This window comes from Pongo abelii, chromosome 13 (assembly GCF_028885655.2).
Source record: "Pongo abelii isolate AG06213 chromosome 13, NHGRI_mPonAbe1-v2.0_pri, whole genome shotgun sequence".
NCBI classification, from domain to species: Eukaryota; Metazoa; Chordata; class Mammalia; order Primates; family Hominidae; genus Pongo; species Pongo abelii.
The window spans coordinates 19,221,547-19,247,111 of NC_071998.2; the positions used below are offsets into that span (position 1 = coordinate 19,221,547).

The 25,565-nt window shown below is 37.0% G+C and overlaps 1 protein-coding gene across 2 annotated transcripts in view; it reads left to right on the forward strand.

The window, feature by feature from the left end:
* The window catches only part of ANKRD18A (ankyrin repeat domain 18A), a 57,313-nt gene that overhangs the window by 11,149 nt on the left and 20,599 nt on the right, over positions 1–25,565 (forward strand). The window contains exons 6-11 of one of the 2 annotated variants that reach the window (XM_063714139.1): positions 2,636–2,703; positions 5,194–5,247; positions 7,227–7,300; positions 12,033–12,950; positions 14,558–14,707; positions 19,921–20,033. In XM_063714139.1, coding sequence (XP_063570209.1) covers positions 2,636–2,703; positions 5,194–5,247; positions 7,227–7,300; positions 12,033–12,950; positions 14,558–14,707; positions 19,921–20,033 — 1,377 coding nt within the window. The remainder of the gene's footprint in view (positions 1–2,635; positions 2,704–5,193; positions 5,248–7,226; positions 7,301–12,032; positions 12,951–14,557; positions 14,708–19,920; positions 20,034–25,565) is intronic. The other variant, XM_054519679.2, reaches the window with a different exon arrangement.

Here is a 25,565-nt window from a genome sequence, read left to right on the forward strand (position 1 = left end):
TTTGGAATGGCAACAAGTTAGTCCACTTTTTTAGTGAGAAATCACACAGAAAGCTAGATTAGTTAGAAGTAGCAATGAGTGCAAGATTCTTTCCAAACTTTTAAAGACCTTTATCCCTAGGAATCTCAGTGTTGTTCATTTTATTCCAAGTATAACTCTTATATGTGAGATAGAAATAATGTCACATCTTTTGCTTTTTCTTTCTTTCTTCCTTTTTTTTTTTTTTTTTGAGACAAGTTCTGACTATGTTGCTCATGTTCCTGAGCTCAAGTGATTCTCCTGCCTCGGCTTCGCAAACTGCTAGCCACCATGCCTGGCCTGACTTTTCTAATTAGTTATTGGGTCTTGAAATGTCCACTTTAGCAGAAAATCTTGTATTATCCCCTGGGGCTACCTCCTATGCCTTCCTCCTTTGAATTTTTCAAAAAGCTAAGGGGTTCCCTAAGCCCAAGGAAGACAATCTTGCTTTACAAGTCAGAAGAAGAGGGGAAAAGGCCATTCTAGTCATTCTGTTTTTTCCATTGATTGACTTGCTGTATTGCTGCCATTGTAACTGGTCCTGCAGTCTGGTAATGATTGACTTTTGCCACCAGGATGCCCTTACTGATTCAGATCCCTCACTCTTCATGGTGACTCATACACAGAGTCCACAGCTACAGTGTTTTGTTTTGTTTTTTCGAGACGGAGTCTTGCTCAGTCGCCCAGGCTGGAGTGCAGTGGTGCAATCTCGGCTCACTGCAAGCTCCCACTCCTGGGTTCATGCTATTCTCCTGCCTCAGCCTCCTGAGTAACTGGGACTACAGGCACCCGCCACCATCCCTGGCTAATTTTTTATGTATTTTTAGTAGAGACGGGGTTTCACCATGTTAGCCAGGATGGTCTTGATCTCCTGACCTTGTGATCCTCCCGCCTCAGCCTCCTAAAGTGCTGTGATTACAGGCGTGAGCCACCACACCCAGCCCACAGCTACAGTGTTTTTTAGTTCATGTACATAGTCTCAGCCATTGTTCCCAGCACCTGCTCTGGCAGCGAGGCCTCCTGGCTCTACCTACACACATAGTGAGTAAATTGACCTTCCCCCAACACTAAAAATCTTATTTGTAGCCCACCTTTTGGCTAGGCTTAGCCAATACCTTCATGGTATGTTATCCTTTGAGACCAGTGTCCATTTTTTCTCTAGCAAATATTAGTTGGGATTGTACTCAGCAGTTAGGGATGTTCAAATAATGTTGCAGGAAGAGAACAGAGGTCCCTTTGCCTTTTGTTATCACATCTGTAGCTTGAGGCTTTTTTCTGACCTGTGTACATTATCCTTCAATAGAGTAATGGGGACCAACTTGGAGTTGGCCCCTCAAGTAATGTGTTTCCATAATAATGAAAATCTCTTATATTTATATGAGATTATATTACATATAGATTATATAATCTATATATTATATAATTATTATATAATATTATATATAATTATATTATTTTTATATTTATATTATTTATATTTTATATTAATATTATTATAAATAATATATAATTATTATGTAATTATAGATTATATAATTATTATGTAATTATAGATTATATAATTATTATACAATATAATTGTATAGATTATATAATCTCTTATATTATAATGAAAATCATTATAAAAATATTCATGTAAGGTGATCTGTGAAATGAGAACAGAGCTGAGTAGCACACGAGATTGTTACATGAAAATATGTTGTGAGGACATGACTTGGAAATGAGGAAACATCAACTTGCATCTCTTTCATGGAACTGAAAAACAATACAAGCAGGGCTTTGTCTTGTATGTCAGTTGGAGAGGACCAAAAAGATGCAGCCTCTAACACAGACCTGCTGCCTCTGAGTTTGAGGAGGTAGAGAAGGAATGGTAGTTGTCCCAGCCAGGTTTTGACACCTATTAGTTTTCTGCCCTTGGTGTGATTGATGAGCTCAGTAATAGGGGACAATTAGGGTATATGTTTTAATGAGATAATAATATATTTGTATATAAATTTAGTTACAGGTTATGAACTAGCTAAAATGCTCTGAACTACAAGCCACAATGAATAGAACTAATAACCAAAATTAGCACTTAATAACATTCTCTGAAAACTGTGACACTCAAATATTAGAAACTATGGAAAAACACTCATCAGGTTTTATTTGAGATTCCAAAATGGTTTCAGCAATGCAGTTCAAGAATAAATTTTTCCATTGCTTTACTCTTTCTCTGAACATCTAAACGTGTTTTCTCATTGCATCCTCCTAATGACCTAGTGAAGTCAAGTAGTAAAACCTTTATTTTTTAGAAGAAGCCATGGAGGCTAAGAGAAGCAACTGGTCTGAAAACAAAATACCTATTGGTTACAGAGCGAGGACTTACTGTGAATGCAGGACAGTTTCCAGGCTGTTAAGCTAACTAGAATTAATTTACTGAGCTATGCTTTTCTCAGTTTATGAGTACTTCCTGTTTTTCTTGTTTAATTAGAAGCTTAAAATTTTAAAGTGTATTAAACATTAGATTTCTGATATTAGCTCTGATATTGTCTGAAATGCTTTAAGAATTTAATCTGTTTGGTAAATATTTTTCGTATCACTATTAAAATACTAATTTTATTACATTTATTATGCATAGCATCCAACAACAAATTTTGGAACATAAAAATAAGATACTTAAAGATCATCTTCGAAACGACAATCAAGGTAAGACTTCTGATAGTAAATTTCTCGTTTCCCTTGGTGATCTTACTGATTTTAAAAAGCAAAATTACAGGCCAGGCATGGTGGCTCACACCTGTAATCCCAGCACTTTGGGAAGCCGAGGCGGGTGGATCACCTGAGGTCAGGATTTTGAGACCAGCCTGGCTAACATGGTGAAACCCCATGTCTACTAAAAATACAAAAATTAGCTGGGCATCCTGGTGGGCACCTGTAATCGCAGCTACTTGGGAGGCTGAGGCAGGAGAATCACTTGAACCCGGGAAGTGGAGGTTGCAGTGAGCTGAGATTGCACCACTGCACTCCAGCCTGGATGGAAGAGCAAGACTCTATCTCCAAAGAAAACAAAAAAAGTAAGATTACATATTTTTAATCATAAAAGAGCAGTTTAAAATATATATGTTTATATATAAATTAATTTTTTAAATTTAATTTCTTTAGTTTAGAATTCAGAGTTATTTAAGAAGTTGTAGCTAATTCTCAGTCTCAAACAGTATTGTCTGAAAAAATTCATTTACCTACTTATGATCCCTGAAATTCTACATATTTTTGTATTAATATAAATAAGAAATTAGATTAAGTTAATATGTTGCAATTTCCTCTATAATTACATTGTTATTGGACTTGTTATGCAAATGGATCTTCTATTTAATTTTTATAGTAAATGGTTTACATTTAGTAAATAAATATTAATTCCAGTTGATTCTTGAATATTGTGGGGGTTAGGGACTCTGATCCCTGTGGAGTTGAAAATCTGAGTATAATTTTGACTCCTTCCAAACGTAACTACTAATAACCTACCATTGACTGGAAACTTTACTGATAACATGAACAGTCAGTGAACACGTATTTGTATGTATTGCATTATTATATACTATGCTTTTAGAATAATGTAAGCTAGAGAGATGAAGCTGTTATAAAGAAAATCATAGAAAAGAAAAAATATACTTACTATTCATAAACATAAGCGAATCCTCCCAAAAGTCTTCATCTTTATCATCTTCAGGTTGATTAGGCTGAGGAGAAAGAAAATGGTTGGTTTTGCTGTCTCTGGGTTGCAGAAGCAGAAGAAAAATCTGCATATAAGTGGACCCCTGCAGTTCAAACTCTTGTTGTTGAAGGGTCAACTGCATTACATGGGAATTTGTGTCACTAAGAAAGTAACTGTCTTTAGAACTAGGAATTCAACAATCCCTTTCTGATACCATAAACAAATGGCAATAAGAACCATAAAACTGAGCCAATGTGCACCCATACAAAAAGGAGATTATTTTTGAAGATACCTACTGAATGCAGAAAACAGAAAAGTAATTCCTTTCCAAGAAGCAGAAGTTATGTTACATATTCTTCTACAAACCAGGTCTATTTTTAATTTATTCACCATAAGTTGGAACCTCATGAGATATATTCACTTCTTAGAACAGGCTGTGTTTTTTTATATGCTGGATAATTATCATAATAATAGTAATTTTATTGGAACAAGATAATCTGTTACCAGGCTGGGCGTGGTGGCTCATGTGTAATCCCAGCACGTGGGAGACCAAGGAAGGCAGATCACTTGAGGTCAGGAGTTTGAGACCAGCCTGACCAACATGGTGAAACCCTATCTCTACTAAAAATACAAAAATTAGCCAGGCATGGGGGTGGGCACCTGTATTCCCAACTACTCTGGAGGCTGAGGCAAGAGAATTGTTTGAACCCAGGAGGTGGAGATTGCAGTGAGCCGGAATGCACTACTGCACTCCAGCCTGGGTGACAGAGCAAGATTCCATCTCAAAAAAAAAAAAAATGCTCTGTTACCATTAGGCAAGAGATAATCATAATAAATATTCCAATAGCCAAACTCTAGGCTCAAAAAATTATCATAAAATTATAAAAATGAGTCACAATAACAAAAATGTAACACCTAATGCATTGTACAATCTGAACTGTATAAAGACACCATTAATTTAGTACATAATTATCAAACCACTTCTATAAGTTAGGTTTGGCAAATTGCAGGAGACAAAGATGGAATTGACATAGTTTTTGTCTTTAAGGTGCTCATAATAGAATATAGATAACTATTTAATTTTTGTGTTTTTTCAACAGAGTTTTTAAGAAAAATATTTTAATTCATTCAAATACTTGTCCACTTAAATAATAACTATCATGTGTCTGTTATAGACTAAGCATTTTTCCAATGTTACAAAATACATTTAAAAAATACAGTTAGGAGATTGTTATTACCACTGTTATTTATTTTATTTACTACCTGAAATAGTGCTTACTGTGTGTCCAATGTCATCTGGGAGCTTATAGTTATTATTTATTATGTATGTATAATGCTCAATATGTGCCAGGCACGTTTACGTTTGTGGTGATGAACGCAGTCTTCTAAAATGTGGGTGGGACTTAGGGTAAGCATGCAGAGTGAGTGGAACTTTGCCAGGTAAGGAGGCAGAGGGATGATGCCTGGCAGAAAGAGTATCTAAGAAGCAGCAGCCACGAAGAATGAAAGTTTTAAAACACAAGGAGCAAGTTCAAAAGGTAGGACACCTGAGTGAACTTTGTAGAGTCTATGAGCAGTTCAAATTTACTAGTGCAAAAAAATATATATGGAGTGCTTGGTAATGAGGTGAAAATAGCTTATAGTTATTATTTATTATGTTTAGTATGTGTCAGTGAAGGCATGCTTAGGAAAGACTTTGTTGTTGTTTTACCTGTGTCTAGAAACAAGTTCAATAAAAGACTTCTAATAGTACAGAAATGAGTAGATCTTATCCTGTAGGCCAGGGGAAACTTCTGAGGTAGAATGCTTTTGGCTGCAAATACTAGAAGACCTAACAGTGGCCAAAACCATAAGAACCAGACTTGTTTTGGTTGTCCGGTGATATTATTGGATCCCACTTGTTCTTCTTTCAGCTATGCTGTTGGCAGTGTCTTGTTCATGTCTCCCTTCATGGTTGGCTACTTAGCAACAGCTCCAAACATCATGTTCTCATAAGACAGTATCTAAAGGCTGGAAGGGCTGCTTTTCTTCACATGTGTCTTTTAAATTGGGAGAAAATTCAGAAGCATGCAGGGGACTTTTTGTAATTTTTTTTCCTTCAGGGATGTAGTCTCGCTCTATCACCAGTCTGGATTGCAGTGGCACGATCTCAGATCATTGCATTCTCCACCTCCCAGGTTCAAGCAATTCTCCTGCCTCAGCCTCCCGAGGAGCTGGGACAACAGGCACATGTGACCACGCCCAGTTAATTTTTGTATTTTTAGTAGAGACAGGGTTTTACCATGTTGGCCAGGATGGTCTCAGTCTCTTGACCTCGTGATCTGCCTGCCTCGGCCTCCCAAAGTGCTGGGATTACAGAGATGAGCCACCGTGCTCAGCCCTTTCTGTAATATTTTATTAGCTGGGTCACACCACGTGCTCATTCCTAAACCAGGCACTGGGAAAGCAAATGTAGTTATGTGATTAGCTTAGAATAATCACTTATGTTTTGAAGCTGAGGAGGGGTATTGGGATAATAAATATCCACATAGATTTGTGATTCTCCAGCAAGAAACAACAAGGAACTGCTCTTGGGTAGGGAGCCAGATGGTGAAGTGACACTAGAAAAATTCAAAAAGTACTAAGGGAGCCCCAAGAAAGGAGACACCTGTGTATGTGGAGAAAGCCAGATTCAGGGAGGACTTCACATAGCATTTTCAGCCTTTTTTCCTTTTTTTTTTTTTTTTCTGTTTTTGGAAACAAGTTCTTACTCTGTCACCCAGGGTGGAGTGCAATGGCATGATCGAGACTCACTGCAAACTGAAACTCCTGGGCTTAAGAGCTCCTCTTTCCTCAACCTCTTGAGTAGCTGGGACTATAGGCACAGATCACTATGCCTGGCAAATTTGCTACAGAGTCAGGGTTTCACTGTGGTCCCTGGGCTGGTCTTCAACTCCTGGCTTCAAGCAGTTATCCCACCTGGGCCTTCCAAAGTGCTGGGATTACAGGTGTGAGCTACTGTGCCCAGCCTACATTCTGAGCCTTAAAACACAAAAATCAATTCGTCAGAATTGTAGAGGAAAATATTTCAGATGTAAAAAACTGTGTACACTCTAAAGGTATAACAGTAACAAAAATTTTGCAAATTATTAGTAAATAATGTGCTTAGCATGTTGTTAAAAAGATACTATTACGAAGTAGAGAATAGTAAAGTGTTACTTTATATGTTTTTACTGTATTTTTAAATTTTGTTTTGTTTCCAGCAGTTTTGTTTTTTTATATTGGGTGGAATAATTTTTGGGTGACCCTGAGACTTTTGCGTGGCTTGAACCTGCTGATATCTAGTGTCTCCCCAAGTGGTTTGTTAAAGTTTTAGACAATTAGAAGTGTTTCTTAAAAATGTAAATATTCCAGTAAACATTAAGCTTCATTTAAACTCTCAATTTATAAAAGAAAAGCGTATGTTGTTTTGTATCAATTTTTATAAAGATTATAGTCTTTAAGTCATTCATTTTAACTAAACATATGGATTTGTCAGCAGAACACGACTTAAAAGTGGCTTCAGAGGAAAAGCAAGAAATGCTTGAAAGAAGTGAAAATAAACAGCCACAGGTATATAACAATTTAAATTTCTGGTTTGATATTGGTTTGTTTCTTTGTTTTTCTTTTAATAACATAGCATAGTCCAAATGAAGTGACCTTTTAGACTATCCTTTTAGAATCCAACAGAGCATAATTTCATATTGAATTTTAAAATATTTTAGCCTGTTATAAAATTTAAAATATTCTTATAGTCTGTAGTAACTCACAGCTATCTGTACCCTTGGAATTGAGGCCAGAAATTTCCAGAACTCTCTTTGCTCTTTTATTTTTATAATCTTCTTCATGATAAAGAAGGTAACATCAAAAATTGAGCTGTATTACTAAGCAAGAGAAGTTATGAACAATTGAACAGTGATGGCCACCGAGTTCACCTCACGTTAAAGGAGTCATCATTCCCGGTGGTTCAAACTGCAATTTTATGTTGCCAGTCATCAGTGCTGAGGTTAAAGACTTCTTCTGTTTTTTGGTTTTTGGTTGCCTTCAGTGTCTATGTTCAGGGAGAAGATGGGGTCATAAAAGCAATCCAACTGCCTATTGAGAGAATTATGCTTTCCAGAATGGGACTTTGGTGTCAGGGTGCAAACAATAAGTTTCTTGTTTTAACATAAGTAGAAAATGCTATTAAAATTTTTAAACTGCTGTCACTAGTGGAGCTTAGAATATATTAGACCTGGATATAAGCAGATAACCTATCTAGATATCATATTACAGTATAACATTTGAAGTAGAATCTAAAAATTTTCTTCTCTTTCTGATTGGTATTCCTTTTGGCTTCTAATAATTTAGCATTTGGCTACTCTTTAATTAATCTTAGAAATATGAATTCACTGTAGGGGTTCACTATTTAGGGTATGCTGAGGTAAAAATCTTTTCAAGAGAGAAAGCCTTTAGATACTACATATCATCTGTGAACCTATTTCTGTCATATTTAATTGATAATGAATTAAGTTTACTCCAAACAAACAGTGAGAGTTAAGCTTCGTGGTTCATGTTTTTCTCCTATATTAAGCCAAGGGAAATTATTTTTACTTCTTAGTTATAATCCAGTAACTTAGGAGTAGTAAAACATAGATTATGTTTCACAGTTCAATTTTAATTATTTTCTATTTTTTCTTTGTTCATACTTAATTTAGAATAAAGTTAATTTTAAAACATGCACCCTGTCAGAAAAGACATCTGAGAAACAATTTAGAATAAAGTTAATTTTAAAACATGCACCCTGTCAGAAAAGGCATCTGAGAAACAAAAGAAGCAAATTAATTTTCCACTTTTGCACCTGCAAAAAAATGTCTCAAGAACCAGAACTGAGTAAGAATTGTAATAAAGAGGATAAATCTGTATATTCAGGACTTCCTTTAAAATTCATTACAATTCTGGGCGTAGTGGCTCACACCTGTAATCCCAGCACTTTGGGAGGCTGGGGCAGGTGGATCACCTGAGGTCAGGAGTTTGAGACCAGCCTGACCAACATGGAGAAACCCCGTCTCTACTAGAAATACAAAATTAGCCGGGTGTGGTGGTGCATGCCTGTAATCCCAGCTCCTCGGGAGGCTGAGGCAGGAGAATTGCTTGAACCTGGGAGGCAGAGGTTGTGTTGATCCAAGATCATACCATTGCACTCCAGCCTGGGCAACAAGAGTGAAAGTCTATCTCAAAAAAAAAAAAAAAAAAATTCATTACAAAAAAGTTCAACTGAAGATTGGTGAAAGTTTTGAAAAATCCAGAATTACTGTTTGTCCTGAGGAAGAGCTCTTACATTGTAACTCTAAAGAGGGACAAACTTAAAGGGAGTGCCCCGTAATCTGATGAATCATATCCCTGATGGTGAGGAAGCAGATGCACCTGGAGTGTCTAACTCTGTAGTATTCCAGGCATTGTCTGAACAGAAGGAGCCCATCTCACTCAGGTCTTGTCATTGTATTCATACTCTGGGTCCCTCCAACACACTTGCCAGTCATCTTCTAAGCTTTATTCAAATGAACATAGATCAGACTGTAAAAATTATAACAAAGCAGACATGTAGCCTGTTTCTCACAGAGATGAAGAAGAAAGAGAATTGTTGTAATGATACAGAAATTGAAAAATTAAGGAACCCAGTAGTTATGGCTGAAATGAAAAAAGACTAAGAGTTTGATATGCAGATACAAGAAAATATAACCCAAAATACCACAGATTGGAAATTAGTCATTAGACATTGGCCTCAGTCTGGAGATCTAAAAAGTCTTTTTGATTTGTGGTTTGCTCACTCCAAAGAATGGAAGCATGTGATACGAATAGAAAGCTACAGTATTTCTGCTGTTACAGACACTTACAAAAACCGAAAACCAATATAGCACTTGTTCCACAAGCCACATGGAACTTAGAAGCTCTTCTAAAGCTTAGGTGTTTAGCAAGTGTGTTTCAGGGACCCACATGTGACAGTCCCACTGCTAATATCTATAAAAGAATGAAACCTGAATTAGAAAATGTGAGTTATTCTCCACCACATAGTGACAGAACATCAAAAGCATATCTAGAAGAAGACTTACAGCAAGATATGCAAAGGCTTAAGAATGAGATAGGCTTGTTACAAGTAGAGTTCCTGGCTTTGAAGAAAAACAGTTCAACTATAAAAGAGGTTCCCTTGCTGTTTCTCTTATTATAAGTTATCTGATTCGTTCTGGTTTTCTACTCAAGAAAATCTCATGTGTATAGTTATAGTGGGGTTATCTAAATGTGTAATTATGTGTCAAAGTAGATTAGTGCTGCTATCTAAATGACAGTTCTGGAAAACATTCTCATAATCTTTGTTCATTCATCAACCTAAGTCTCACTGTGAGTTTTCCAAGTGGCATATGGGCTTGGAAAGTTATTTAGCCGTATACCATGTGACCTTCTGAACCAGGTAAGCATAAGGGAAATTGCTAAGGAGATACTGTCTACATTCTCTTTTCTATATTCATTTAAAGATGAATTACATTTATTTAAATGACAAAATGGTAATCCAATGGGAGGAAAGCAATGACTGAGAAGAGACATGAAAATGTATCTGCCCTTGAGAGTTGCGACAAATATTCCCGGCCGAACAAGTCTGTTTAGTGTGCTTTCATGCACGCAAGTTTATCTGTTTCACTCAAACTGTGCACACTTCTAATTCCATCGTGGCCACTTTACATATTTTTGGAAACAAATACACATACTTTCACATATTTAAGAAAATCACCACTCTCCAATGTTTCTGTTGAATCAGACTTTTACATGATGTTGTTTAATAAAATACGGTAGGTTTTGACATGTAGGATTTTATCATATAAGTAGCGTAACTCCTCAGCCAAAAATTTAGCATTTGACTCTATGGTAGAAGGCTGAGTTCTGTACATTGTGTTCCAAAGATAGACAAATATCTAGAGATTTTCTTCTTTCAAAGTAAAAGCAGATGAGGCCTCCGACCACCCTCTGAGCCATTAAATTGTTTTGCCAAAGTCACACTTTTAATTTATTTGATGAATTTGATGTATTTATCTGGTAATGTATGTAATTCAGCGATATGGAATTGTTCTTCCCTTTCGGTGCCATGAAATGCTAGGGAATGCCACCTTAGGAGCTTTGGGTGAGTTACTTAATATTTCTTGGTTTTACTTCCATTATCAAGTAGATAATGGGGCTAGAGTGGACAACTGTACTGTATATCTTCCAGATATAAACTTTTGTGGTAATTGAATGTAAATTTGAGGAACATCTCATTTTCCAGGATTCCACACTAGCAACTCAGCAGTTTCACTCGGCTCCTTGTGTTGTGGCAAACTTTGGTTCCTCTATTTCAGTGAGCACCTTCACTTTTTTGATATCGCAGGAACCAAATGAAAAAATAAGGAGAAAAGGCAGTGGGGAATAGAATATCTTAGCGCAGAAAAGGGAAAGCTTCTTTTCTGTTTCTGAAGCCCCACAAGGTCACATCCTATCAATCTGGCTATTTCCTGGAGAATCCAGGTGACAAACGCAGAAGACACATTTTATGCCTGTGTCTTTTTGTTTCTCTGTTTTTGTGTTGATAGATTTACACCACATAAGTAACTGTGATCTGATGGAGAACTAGAAGTAGAGTCAGAAGCCCTGAGGAAAATCCTGCAGCTTGCTTATATTTTTAACCTGTCTTTATTAAGGATTGTGATAACTAAATAAGTTCATCAATGTATATATGTAGAAGTGCTTAGTACAATGTCTAGATTTATGATTTAGTAAATGTAATTCTTACAACTGACTAAAAAATGTTGAATCAAATCACAATAGAATATGATCAGGGAAACAGAACTTTTAAAACTTTGAGAGATTTTATCTGTCCGAATAGATGTGGAGGCAAAGCTCTTACTATAGGGTGGTGTCTGGGTTAGATATCAGAGTATGAATGCAATTTCCTTTTTCCAAGATTTTAATTTAGTCAAATTTTTTAAGAACTTTATGCTTTGAGTTTGCTGTAATTCAGAGAAAGGCTTTTCCAATTCTGATATTCTTAAAAATTCTCTAGAGTGTATGTGTGTGTGTGTGTATTTTATGGATTCATTGACTTCAAATACATTTTTGAACTTTTTGAAATGTATGTTCTCTAAGGTTCAAGGTTTTGCTTCAACTTTTTCTCCAGTTGGATATCCACTTACAGCAACTTTTAACTGCATGAATGTACAGGTTGTTCTTTCACTTCAGAAATAACCATCATATGTTATTTTATTGAGTGCTAACTATCAATTGGTTTTGTTTTATTTAGGATTCTCAAAGTTATGGAAAAAAGGATGCAATGTATGGAAATTATATGTTGAAGAGAGACATTGCCATGCTCAAACAGGAATTATACGCAATAAAAAATGACAGTCTCAAAAAGGAAGAGAAATATATTCAGGAAATTAAAAGTATTACAGAAATAAATGCTAACTTTGAAAAGAGTACAAGACTCAATGAAGAAATGATAACAAAAAAAATGGCCCAGTATTCGCAACAGCTTAATGATCTGAAAGCTGAGAATGCAAGGCTGAATTCAAAATTGGAGAAGGAAAAACACAAGAAAGAAAGACTAGAAGCTGAAGTTGAATCCCTCCATTCTAGCCTGGCCACTGCTATTAATAATTACAATGAAATTTTGGAAAGAAAAAACCTAGAACTAGTTTTATGGAAAGCAGATGATGTTTCTAGACATGAAAAAATGGGTTCTAATATTTCTCAACTAACAGATAAGAATGAGTTTCTTACTGAACAGCTCCATAAAGCTCGGGTGAAGTTCAATACCTTAAAAGGTAAGCTCCGTGAGACAAGAGATGGTCTCAGGGAAAAGACATTGGCTTTAGAAAGTGTACAGGTGGACCTAAAGCAAGCGCAGCATCAAATAAAGGAAATGAAGCAGATGCATCCAAATGAGGAAGCTAAAGAGAGTCAATCCATTGGAAAGCAGAACTCTTTACAGGAGAGAATAAGTCAACAAGAACTTGAAAATCCCTTGCTTGAACGACAACTAGAGGCTGCTCATAAGGAAGGCAATAACAAAGAGATAGTCACTAATATCCAAGGAGACTGTCTTGAGAATGGAAAGGAAGCTCTTCTTCCAGAAGAAAAAAATAAGGAATTAATGAATGAATATAATTACTTAAAAGAAAAACTGTTTCAGTATGAAAAAGAAGAAGCTGAAGGAAAAGTAAGTATGAAGAAACCTATAACCTTCTGGAAAGAAAATTTAGACATTTCATTCTGGCTATATGTTGAACCTAGTTCAATATAAAAATAAATAGATGAAAATGTGTTTACCATTCTGTATAATTCCATTTACGTGAATCATCCAGGAAATACATGTATAGGGACAGAAAGAAGATGAATGTTTGTGTAGGCCTGGGGCTGGAAGTGGGTCGTGACTGCTAATGGGCATTAGGGATTGTCCTGGAGTGATGAAAATGTTCTAAAGTTGGATTGTAGAGATGGTTGCACGACACAGTAAATTTACTAAAAATCTTTGAACTGTTTGTTGAAACATAAACTCTATAAATCATATTTCAACAAAGCTGTTTTAATAAAAATCATATTTCAACAAAGCTGTTTTAATAAAAATCATATTTCAACAAAGCTGTTTTAGTAAACCAAAAAAGTGTTTACTGTATCAGCTTGGAAACATACTTTGTTTCCAGGAGGTAAAAGGTAGAGCTGACAGATGCTTTCCTTTGAGTAAAGACGTTATGTCACCTATGAAATTTTAGTAGATGCAGAGCAGTGTTGATAAGGTATGTAGTCTTATACTACTGAAATAATAAATGTAACGTCTTTATGTTGCCGCATTTTAAGACCATAATGAAGTGGGTAAGTGGAAATGCTTGTACCTGAAATGTGTATTTTGAAATTAAGATTGAATTAAGTGAGCCACTTTGACACTTAATTCTAGATTTTCCAGATGAACTGAAGTGTGTTGCTGTGTCTTGTGATGCTTTTCCTTCAGTGGCTTTCTCTTTTATGTATTTTAGTTGGTATAACTTTGTTTTGATTCATACCAATGTGACTTAAGTCTGAAAATATGTCAGTCTCACATTATGTATTTTTCTGACCACTTAGTATTTTAAAGACTTCTACTTGTTATAAAATCACAATTTGGAATAAATGTGGCAAATTTTAGCAAAAAATATTTGATGTAGTGTTCCCACTGGTAGGTATTTATAATTTACTGTGAATATTTTTATGAATAATTAGCTCATAATTTACATTTTAAGTCTCAATGACTACTATTTGGATAGAATTCTTTCCAGTACAAAGATACTTGTAGCTGTCTGTGATTTATGAGTTTGACATTGACTCCCCATTTTCACCCTAATGAGGGGTGGCAGAGTTCACAGAGAGTGGGATTGAAGTGAGTAGAGGACAGAGTTGTAGGTGCTGAGGTCGGGGAGGGAGGTAGAGGCCTTGTTACCTAGGGCCTTGAAGGCCGTTGGAATTTTACTTTTATTCTGAGATAGGAATCTGTTGGAAGGATTTCAACAGGCGACTGAATATGCGAGGAACTCAGGTTGAGTTGAGGGTCTAAGCTGAATGAATAGCGGGCTGAATCCATCTGTCACATAGGAGAATACCGATTTGGCAGGAAGATAGCACCTTCTGTGTCCCTCACTGAATTCAGTAATAAAGAAGAAAGTGTACATATGAGGAAAAGAAAGTGAATCTGTGTGTGCGCTAATAATTTTCAAAGGATGTATGCTAGAGTTAAATATTATTAACAATTTAATAAGTCACTTTATAAAATTGGTAACAAAAATATTTTGTCAGGTGATTGTGAGACAACTTCAAGAAGAACTGGCCAATCACCTTAAAAAATTTTCTATGGCAGAGTCTCCACTGGAAGGTACATCACATTGTCATATTAATTTGGATGAGACATGGGCTTCAAAGAAGAAATTATTTCAAGTAGAATGTCAAGTATGTATGGAATTTAACATGTAGACAGTTAATCTGTAGCTGGTTGAATAATATAAAGTGTTTTAGGATACTAATTTCAGTGGACAGCTTGATTTTGTATTTTCATTATAATTGATCATTACCATTTTATTATCTTTATAATGTACGTACTTCTTCAACTCTGGCTCTTGTTCTGCCATTTTGAAAAATAGTTGCATATGTTTTCTCTTATAATATCTACTCTTTGGAAACTTGAGAATGATACATCATTCCTCACACAAAGTTGACTTTTTTCCTGTTAAACAGTATTTTTAGTTAATTTCCTTATTGCCTTGGCGAGGCAAACCAGATTAAGTCAGAAGAGAATGTTTAATGGAATATTCCAGAAAGTTGTCTTATTTCTTCACTTTTGTGAATGGACGCAGAAGCTGTGCCTATACATTTCATGGATTCTAGGTTAACTTGTACCGAAAGGCCGTCATACTGTTCTTTGAACTGCACACATTTTAGGTTAATTTACAAACTACTTGAAAAGTTAGGCATTGCCTTCATCTTCCTTTCATTTAAAATATACTGTAATGGCATAGAAATATTCAGATCTGATAGTGTATGTACATCCAACATAGAGAGCTCAGAAAATTGTCTTCATCCTACCATGGGATTTTAAAAACAGTTTCACTGAGAGAGAATTCACATGTCAGACAGTTCAACCATTTAAAATGTACGACTTAGTGTCTGTTAGTACATTCACAGCGTTGTGTTAGTACATTCACAGCGTTGTGTTGTCATCAGCACATTCAATGCTAGAACATTTTCACCACTCTGAAAAGCAACCCTACATCTCTTAGCCATGACTGCAACCCCACTCGATGTCTCTCCACCTACCCCAGTTGTAGGCAACCACCATCCACTTTTGTCTCCATAGATTTGCATGGTCTGCATATTTTATATACATCAAGTCATACAATATGAAGTCCTTTCTGACTGACTCTTTCACTTAGCAGAATGTTTTCAGAATTTTATCCATGTTGTAGCACATATCAGTAGTTTATTCCTTCTTACTGTCAAATAATAGTCTATTTCATGGCTACACCAGTTTTCCATTCATTCATCAGCTGATGGACCTTTAGGTTGTTTCCACTTTTTGGCTATTATGAAAACAGCTGTTGCAAACATTCATTTACGGGTTATCCTATGGACATATGTTTTTATTTCCCTGCCATTGGACTCTATCCTCAGAGTTAACTGGGCAGATGTCAGCACCAGTTTTACCCATGCGGTCCTTCCTGCCTTCTCAGTTCCTGCTCATCTAGCCTCATTCATTCAGACCTGGCAGGCAATTTCCTCTTCATGAAGCTTTCTCTGACTGTTCTGACTCTCACTGACCTTATGTCTCAGCACTTGTTGCCCAGTCTGCAGAACAACTTAGCCCTTAATTTGACATGGCTTTTAATTTTTGATGGAAGATAATTTTGTCTTAACATAAATTTGCTTAAAGGGAAAATAATATGTGACATGAATGTCACCTGTCCTTGTATAAATTGAAAATATTTTAGCTTGGCAGCTTTCAGCATAGAACAAAATATACCATACCAATTATTTCTTCTTTGAGACATTAATACAGTAAATCTTTTATTCTAAGTGTATTTTTAGCAATTAAATATGAAATTAAAACCAATTAGTCTAATAGAGGAGAATTGTTCAATCAAATGCTCATGTTTTTCTCAGTATGAAAAAAGAATCTAAATTTGCCTTCCTTCACTCTGCAGCCAAAACTGTATTTCTGGATGGTTGCCAGTTTGTCAGCTGAACAGTTCTGGCTGCAGCTTGTCTGATGAAAGAAAGCACAACTCCTTAATCCTAGCGCTCAGCAGAGTACTCGTGAAGCCAGTGCCACAGCAACAGCTGCTGGGGGGAATTGATTCAGAAGACTGATTTAGCAGTAGATTCCAGGGTTTTCAGCTCCGTGGCTCAGCCTGTCTCTGCTGGTCATGTCGGTTATGTACTACTCAGTCCAGGAGGTGCTGTTTACATTGTAGTACATACGTGACTGTTGCCCACTGAGTCAGACAGAGAGAAGAGTAAGCTATAAATTATACACTCCCCATTTGCTGCCACTTTCAGTGGTGTGAAGATTGATTCAGTGCATCTATAGGAGACCACTTCCATTGAAATGCCACTCACCTAACACATACAATGGTCAAGAGATAAAAAACAGCAAAAATTATCATGCTAGTAGCAAATATTGTCTGTAGCTCACCATGTACATGTACTCTTCTAAGTGCTTCTAAGCAAATCTTATCTGTAGCTCACCATGCACCACGTACTCTTCTAAGTGCTTCATGTCAGTCCCTGGTTTAATCTTCCCAACATCCCAGTGAAATAGATGGTATTATTCTCTCCATTTCATAGATACAGAACCAGAGACACAGAAAATTAATTTGCTCAAGGTCACACAGCTAGTATCTGGTAGATCTGGGATGCAGACCCAGCCCTTCTGGCTTCTGTGTAGAACTGCCTCTCAAACCATTCCATGGAACACCTGGTTGGTGAGGTGGCTCATGCCAGTAATTCTAGCACTTGGGGAAGCTGAGGCAAGAACAGTGCTTGAGCCCAGGAATTTGAGACCAGCCAGAACAATATAAGTGAGATCCTGACTCTACGAAAAAAAAAAAAAATTAAACAGCGGAGGCATGGTGGTGCATGCGTGTAATCCCAGCTACATTGGAGGCTGTGGTAGGAGGGTCGCTTTAGCTCGGAATATCAAGGCTGCAGTGAGCAGTAGTCAAGCCACTGCACTCCAGCCTGGGTAACAGAGCGAGACTCTGTCTCATAAATAAAACGTTTTGTATAGATTCCCATAGAATTGAGTTAGACATCAGGCATAGAATTATTAGCCACTTTGATGTCTGCCTTGGGAGTAAAACATATAATAAGGGGCAGCTTTAAACCATCTCAATCAATAGCCTCTAACTTCTCCAGAAGGTTCTTGTTTCATGAATTCCTAAGCAGGAGACTACCTGGATTAAGACATTTGGTGGACACCATTCTGAGATGAAGAATCTCAATTAGGAAGAAGGGAGATCTCTACTTGACTGGAGCTTCCCAATGACATAGTTGAGTGTCCCCCAAAAGAAACTTTAGAATAAGATGTTCATCATGCCATATCTCTATGGAAAAGGAAATTCTTTAAAAGAAAACAAAGGCAAACAATTGATAATCTGTTTCTCATGGGAAAGTTTTCATTATAAAAGAAAAAAGGGATGGGCGCCATGGCTCACATCTGTAATCCCAACACTTTGGGAGGCTGAGGTGGGTGGATTACCTGAGGTCAGAAGTGCAAGAAGAGCCTGGCCAACATGGTGAAACACTGTCTCTACTAAAAATACAAAAATTAGCTGGTGGTGTGCAACTGTAGCCCCACCTACTTGGGAGACTGAGGCAGGAGAATCACTTGAACCCAAGAGGTGGAAGTTGCAGTGAGCTGACGTGGCACCACTGCACTCTAGCCTGGATGACAGAGTGTGACTCCATCTAAAAAAAAAAAAAAAAATTGACAAAATATACTGGTCCAAAAAAGAAGAAAGAGAGAGAGAGAGGAGAGAGAGAGAGAGAAGGAGAAAGAAAGAAAGAAAAAAAGAAAGGAATAAAGAAAGAAAGAAAAAGAAAGGACAAATTATACTGGTGAATATCCTAAGGGTAAGACAGCCCCCCTTCAAGATTAGAAAATAACACTGTACTCAAAGTAACATCTATAAGAATCAACATAAAATAGATAAGATTCACTATCTACAAAAGTAATCTGCTCCAGGTAGCAATGTATAAGTGTGTGGTTGAGAATATTGTCTATAATATGTGTACTAGAGGGAAGAGGCCTCAGTAAAAAGGTCAGAGCCGGAAATTTATATTAGGGAATCCGGGTTACCGTTTTGAGATTTTAGGAGTTCTGAGAGAATTTAAAAAGAAGAGTAGCAGCCGGGCATGGTGGCTCACGCCTGTAATTCCAGCAGTTTGGGAGGCCGAGGAGGGCAGATCATGTGGTAAGGAGTTCAATACCAGCGTGGCCAACATTGTGAAACACCATCTCTACTAAAAATACAAACAATTAGCTGGGCGAGGTGGTGGGCACCTGTAATCCCAGCTATTTGGGAGGCTGAGACAGGATAATTGCTTGAACCCAGAAGGCGGAGGTTGCAGTGAGTGGAGATCACGCTGTTGCAGAATCAGGAGGACCAGAGAGAGACCTTGGAGTGTATACAGGAGGATATCCTTATCGAGTGTACTCAGACCCAGCTGACTCAACATCTGACAAACTGGGCCCAGAACAAAGACAGCACTTGACTTTTATACACACTTCAAAAATGGGGTGGGCTAGCTTGAAGCAGGCTTACAGTTACAGCGGTGTGAAAGCACGGATACAGAGGCAGAACAATTAATTAAATTGTGACAGATTCATAACTTAGGATTACACATGACCTTTGCCAAGCAACCCAGATGTCTGTTATCTAGGTTTTGCTCTAAAGAGCCTTGCACTGGTTTATCTCAAGTTTCAATATAAAAACACAATAAGTGATGAAAAATAGATCTCTGGATGAGACCCTGTGTCATAGAGTCCAATGGAAGGGGAGAAACAGGATAATAGAAAAGCCACAAAAAGTAGACAAAAGTTATTATTTGTTTATTATAGAAAAAAATAAACTTTGTTTAAAGAGAAATGGTTAAGAGACAGAGAAAAACTGAAACCTACAGGTGAATACTTACAGAGAATGACAGTGTTTAGCTCAGCCTGAAGATAGATGAGGATCAAAAATGTAATGGGAACTAGATAAGAGTTTTCTAAAAATCATCTTAGTAAGATGTAATTTAACTTGGAATATCTTAAACTATTAATGACAATGTTTCTAGAGCATCTTTAAAAACTAAAATGTAAATATAACTACTCTTAATTTATCTTACTAACCTTAGTACTTTATGTGTAAAAACTCTCATTTTTAACAAACATTTTTGACAGTTTAAATTTCAGAAAAGATAATGATGAAAGTGTGAATCTTTTTTAGCTGTTTTAAGAAAATGACTGGTTTTGAAATCTGTCATTATTGGCATCAGGTTTGTAAAATGCACTTTATACAACTGCCTAAATACATATTATTCATCAACTTATGAGAAATAATATTTTTAAGATAGAAGAGGGTCTCTAGATTTTACAAAAATAATTTTAAACACTTTTTTTCAAGTCTGAAGAAAAACGTGAAGAATTCAGAAAACTTTTTGAGTTAATATCATCACTGGACTATAATGTGGATCAAATAAGAAAGGAAAATCATGAATTAGAACAAGAGGCAACTGGGTATGGTTTTCGTATTGTAGAACATTGTAACCATTTAGTAATTGATTTAACTCTAACTTTACTTGACTAAAACCTTGATACAAATTCATTTTATGTCTTCATTTTCATAATTAAATGAATTCTATTTTAAAATGTATTTCAGAAACTCACAACACAACTTTATAGGCATGTGAGTGGGAGTCTATGACCCTTGGACTTTTTTGTTGGAATTATTAAAAAAATCAAATTTCAGCGTAAAAACACAATAAGTGATGAAAAATAGATCTCTGGATGAGACCGTGTGTCATAGAGTCCAATGGAAAGGGAGAAACGGGGTGGGAGTCAGCTGAGCTGCTGGGGCGAGGTTGGGATGAAAAAATTTATATTAAAAATATGTGAAAAAAGAAACTTACAACACAATCTGAAATTTTTTTGAATGCCAAAACATTACACTTATTTTTATTTATTTATTTATTTATTTATTTATTTATTTATTTATCTTTTGAGACAGAGTCTGGCTCTGTCACCCAGGCTGGAGTGCAATGATGCGATCTCGGCTCACTGCCACCTCTGCCTCCTGGGTTCAAGTGATTCTCTTGCCTCAGCCTCCTGAGTAGCTGTGATTACAGGTGTGCACCACCCTGCCTGGCTAATTTTTGTATTTTTCGTAGAGATGGGATTTCACTATGTTGGTCAGGCTGGTCTCGAACTCCTGACCTCATGATCCACCTGCCTCGGCCTCCCAAAGTTGGCATAAGCCACTGCGCTTAGCAACATATTCTTTTTTTTTCTTTTAATTTGAGCTTTTATTTGATTTTTTATTTTTTATTTATTATTATTATTATTATACTTTAGGTTTTATGGTACATGTGCGCAATGTGCAGGTAAGTTACATATGTATACCTGTGCCATGCTGGTGTGCTGCACCCACTAACTCGTCATCTAGCATTAGGTGTATCTCCCAATGCTATCCCTCCCCCCTCCCCCCACCCCACAACAGTCCCCGACGTGTGATGTTCCCCTTCCTGTGTCCATGTGTTCTCATTGTTCAATTCCCACCTATGAGTGAGAATATGCGATGTTTGGTTTTTTGTTCTTGCGATAGTTTACTGAGAATGATGATTTCCAATTTCATCCATGTCCCTACAAAGGACATGAACTCATCATTTTTTATGGCTGCATAGTATTCCATGGTGTATATGTGCCACATTTTCTTAATCCAGTCTATCATTGTTGGACATTTGGGTTGGTTCCAAGTCTTTGCTATTGTGAATAATGCCGCAATAAACATACGTGTGCATGTGTCTTTATAGCAGCATGATTTATGGTCCTTTGGGTATATACCCAGTAATGGGATGGCTGGGTCGAATGGAATTTCTAGTTCTAGATCCCTGAGGAATCGCCACACTGACTTCCACAAGGGTTGAACTAGTTTACAGTCCCACCAACAGTGTAAAAGTGTTCCTATTTCTCCACATCCTCTCCAGCACCTGTTGTTTCCTGACTTTTTAATGATTGCCATTCTAACTGGTGTGAGATGGTATCTTGTTGTGGTTTTGATTTGCATTTCTCTGATGGCCAGTGATGGTGAGCATTTTTTCATGTGTTTTTTGGCTGCATAAATGTCTTCTTTTGAGAAGTGTCTGTTCATGTCCTTCGCCCACTTTTTGATGGGGTTGTTTGTTTTTTTCTCGTAAATTTGTTGGAGTTCATTGTAGATTCTGGATATTAGCCCTTTGTCAGATGAGTAGGTTGCGAAAATTTTCTCCCATTTTGTAGGTTGCCTGTTCACTCTGATGGTAGTTTCTTTTGCTGTGCAGAAGCTCTTTAGTTTAATTAGATCCCATTTGTCAATTTTGGCTTTTGTGGCCGTTGCTTTTGGTGTTTTAGACATGAAGTCCTTGCCCATGCCTATGTCCGGAATGGTAATGCCTAGGTTTTCTTCTAGGGTTTTTACGGTTTTAGGTCTAACATTTAAGTCTTTAATCCATCTTGAATTGATTTTTGTATAACGTGTAAGGAAGGGATCCAGTTTCAGCTTTCTACATATCGCTAGTCAGTTTTCCCAGCACCATTTATTAAATAGGGAATGCTTTCCCCATTGCTTGTTTTTCTCAGGTTTGTCAAAGATCAGATAGTTGTAGATATGTGGCATTATTTCTGACGGCTCTGTTCTGTTCCATTGATCTATATCTCTGTTTTGGTACCAGTACCATGCTGTTTTTGTTACTGTAGCCTTGTAGTATAGTTTGAAGTCAGGTAGTGTGATGCCTCCAGCTTTGTTCTTTTGGCTTAGGATTGACTTGGCGATGCAGGCTCTTTTTTGGTTCCATATGAACTTTAAAGTAGTTTTTTCCAATTCCGTGAAGAAAGTCATTGGTAGCTTGATGGGGATGGCATTGAATCTGTAAATTACCTTGGGAAGGATGGCCATTTTCACGATATTGATTCTTCCTACCCATGAGCATGGAATGTTCTTCCATTTGTTTGTATCCTCTTTTATTTCCTTGAGCAGTGGTTTGTAGTGCTCCTTGAAGAGGTCCTTCACATCCCTTGTAAGTTGGATTCCTAGGTATTTTATTCTCTTTGAAGCAATTGTGAATGGGAGTTCACTCATGATTTGGCTCTCTATTTGTCTGTTATTGGTGTATAAGAATGCTTGTGATTTTTGTACATTGATTTTGTATCCTGAGACTTTGCTGAAGTTGTTTACCAGCTTAAGGAGATTTTGGGCTGAGACGATGGGGTTTTCTAGATATACAATCACGTCATCTGCAAACAGGGACAATTTGACTTCCTCTTTTCCTAATTGAATACCCTTGATTTCCTTCTGCTGCCTAATTGCCCTGGCCAGAACTTCCAACACTATGTTGAATAGAAGTGGTGAGAGAGGGCATCCCTGTCTTGTGCCAGTTTTCAAAGGGAATGCTTCCAGTTTTTGCCCATTCAGTATGATATTGGCTGTGGGTTTGTCATAGATAGCTCTTATTATTTTGAGATACGTCCCATCAATACCTAATTTATTGAGAGTTTTTAACATGAAGGGTTGTTGAATTTTGTCAAAGGCCTTTTCTGCATCTATTGAGATAATCATGTGGTTTTTGTCTTTGGTTCTGTTTATATGCTGGATTACATTTATTGATTTGCATATATTGAACCAGCCTTGCATCCCAGGGATGAAGCCCACTTGATCATGGTGGATAAGCTTTTTGATGTGCTGCTGGATTCTGTTTGCCAGTATTTTATTGAGGATTTTTGCATCAATGTTCATCAAGGATATTGGTCTAAAATTCTCTTTTTTTGTTGTGTCTCTGCCAGGCTTTGGTATCAGGATGATGCTGGCCTCATAAAATGAGTTAGGGAGGATTCGCTCTTTTTCTATTGATTGGAATAGTTTCAGAAGGAATGGTACCAGTTCCTCCTTGTACTTCTGGTAGAATTCGGCTGTGAACCCATCTGGTCCTGGACTTTTTTTGGTTGGTAAGCTATTGATTGTTGCCACAATTTCAGCTCCTGCTATTGGTCTATTCAGAGATTCAACTTCTTCCTGGTTTAGTCTTGGGAGGGTGTATGTGTTGAGGAATTTATCCATTTCTTCTAGATTTTCTAGTTTATTTGCGTAGAGGTGTTTATAGTATTCTCTGATGGTAGTTTGTATTTCTGTGGGATCAGTGGTGATATCCCCTTTATCATTTTTTATTGCATCTATTTGATTCTTCTCTCTTTTTTTCTTTATTAATCTTGCTAGCAGTCTATCAATTTTGTTGATCCTTTCCAAAAACCAGCTCCTGGATTCATTAATTTTTTGAAGGGTTTTTTGTCTCTCTATTTCCTTCAGTTCTGCTCTGATTTTAGTTATTTCTTGCCTTCTGCTAGCTTTTGAATGTGTTTGCTCTTGCTTTTCTAGTTCTTTTAATTGTGATGTTAGGGTGTCAATTTTGGATCTTTCCTGCTTTCTCTTGTGGGCATTTAGTGCTATAAATTTCCCTCTACACACTGCTTTGAATGCATCCCAGAGATTCTGGTATGTTGTGTCTTGGTTCTCGTTGGTTTCAAAGAACATCTTTATTTCTGCCTTCATTTTGTTATGTACCCAGTAGTCATTCAGGAGCAGGTTGTTCAGTTTCCATGTAGTTGAGTGGTTTTGAGTGAGATTCTTAATCCTGAGTTCTAGCTTGATTGCACTGTGATCTGAGAGATAGTTTGTTATAATTTCTGTTCTTTTACATTTGTTGAGGAAAGCTTTACTTCCAAGTATGTGGTCAATTTTGGAATAGGTGTGGTGTGGTGCTGAAAAAAATGTATATTCTGTTGATTTGGGGTGGAGAGTTCTGTAGATGTCTATTAGATCCGCTTGGTGCAGAGCTGAGTTCAATTCCTGGGTATCCTTGTTGACTTTCTGTCTCGTTGATCTGTCTAATGTTGACAGTGGGGTGTTAAAGTCTCCCATTATTAATGTGTGGGAGTCTAAGTCTCTTTGTAGGTCACTCAGGACTTGCTTTATGAATCTGGGTGCTCCTGTATTGGGTGCATATATATTTAGAATAGTTAGCTCTTCTTGTTGAATTAATCCCTTTACCATTATGTAATGGCCTTCTTTGTCTCTTTTAATCTTTGTTGGTTTAAAGTCTGTTTTATCAGAGACTAGGATTGCAACCCCTGCCTTTTTTTGTTTTCCATTTGCTTGGTAGATCTTCCTCCATCCTTTTATTTTGAGCCTATGTGTGTCTCTGCACATGAGATGGGTTTCCTGAATACAGCACACTGATGGGTCTTGACTCTTTATCCAATTTGCCAGTCTGTGTCTTTTAATTGGAGCATTTAGTCCATTTACATTTAAAGTTAATATTGTTATGTGTGAATTTGATCCTGTCATTATGATGTTAGCTGGTTATTTTGCTCATTAGTTGATGCAGTCTCTTCCTAGTCTCGATGGTCTTTACATTTTGGCATGATTTTGCAGTGGCTGGTACCGGTTGTGCCTTTCCATGTTTAGTGCTTCCTTCAGGAGCTCTTTTAGGGCAGGCCTGGTGGTGACAAAATCTCTCAGCATTTGCTTGTCTGTAAAGCATTTTATTTCTCCTTCACTTATGAAGCTTAGTTTGGCTGGATATGAAATTCTGGGTTGAAAATTCTTTTCTTTAAGAATGTTGAATATTGGCCCCCACTCTCTTCTGGCTTGTAGGGTTTCTGCCGAGAGATCCGCTGTTAGTCTGATTGGCTTCCCTTTGAGGGTAACCCGACCTTTCTCTCTGGCTGCCCTTAACATTTTTTCCTTCATTTCAACTTTGGTGAATCTGACAATTATGTGTCTTGGAGTTGCTCTTCTCGAGGAGTATCTTTGTGGCATTCTCTGTATTTCCTGAATCTGAATGTTGGCCTGCCTTGCTAGATTGGGGAAGTTCTCCTGGATAATATCCTGCAGAGTGTTTTCCAACTTGGTTCCATTCTCCCTGTCACTTTCAGGTACACCAATCAGACGTAGATTTGGTCTTTTCACATAGTCCCACATTTCTTGGAGGCTTAGCTCATTTCTTTTTATTCTTTTTTCTC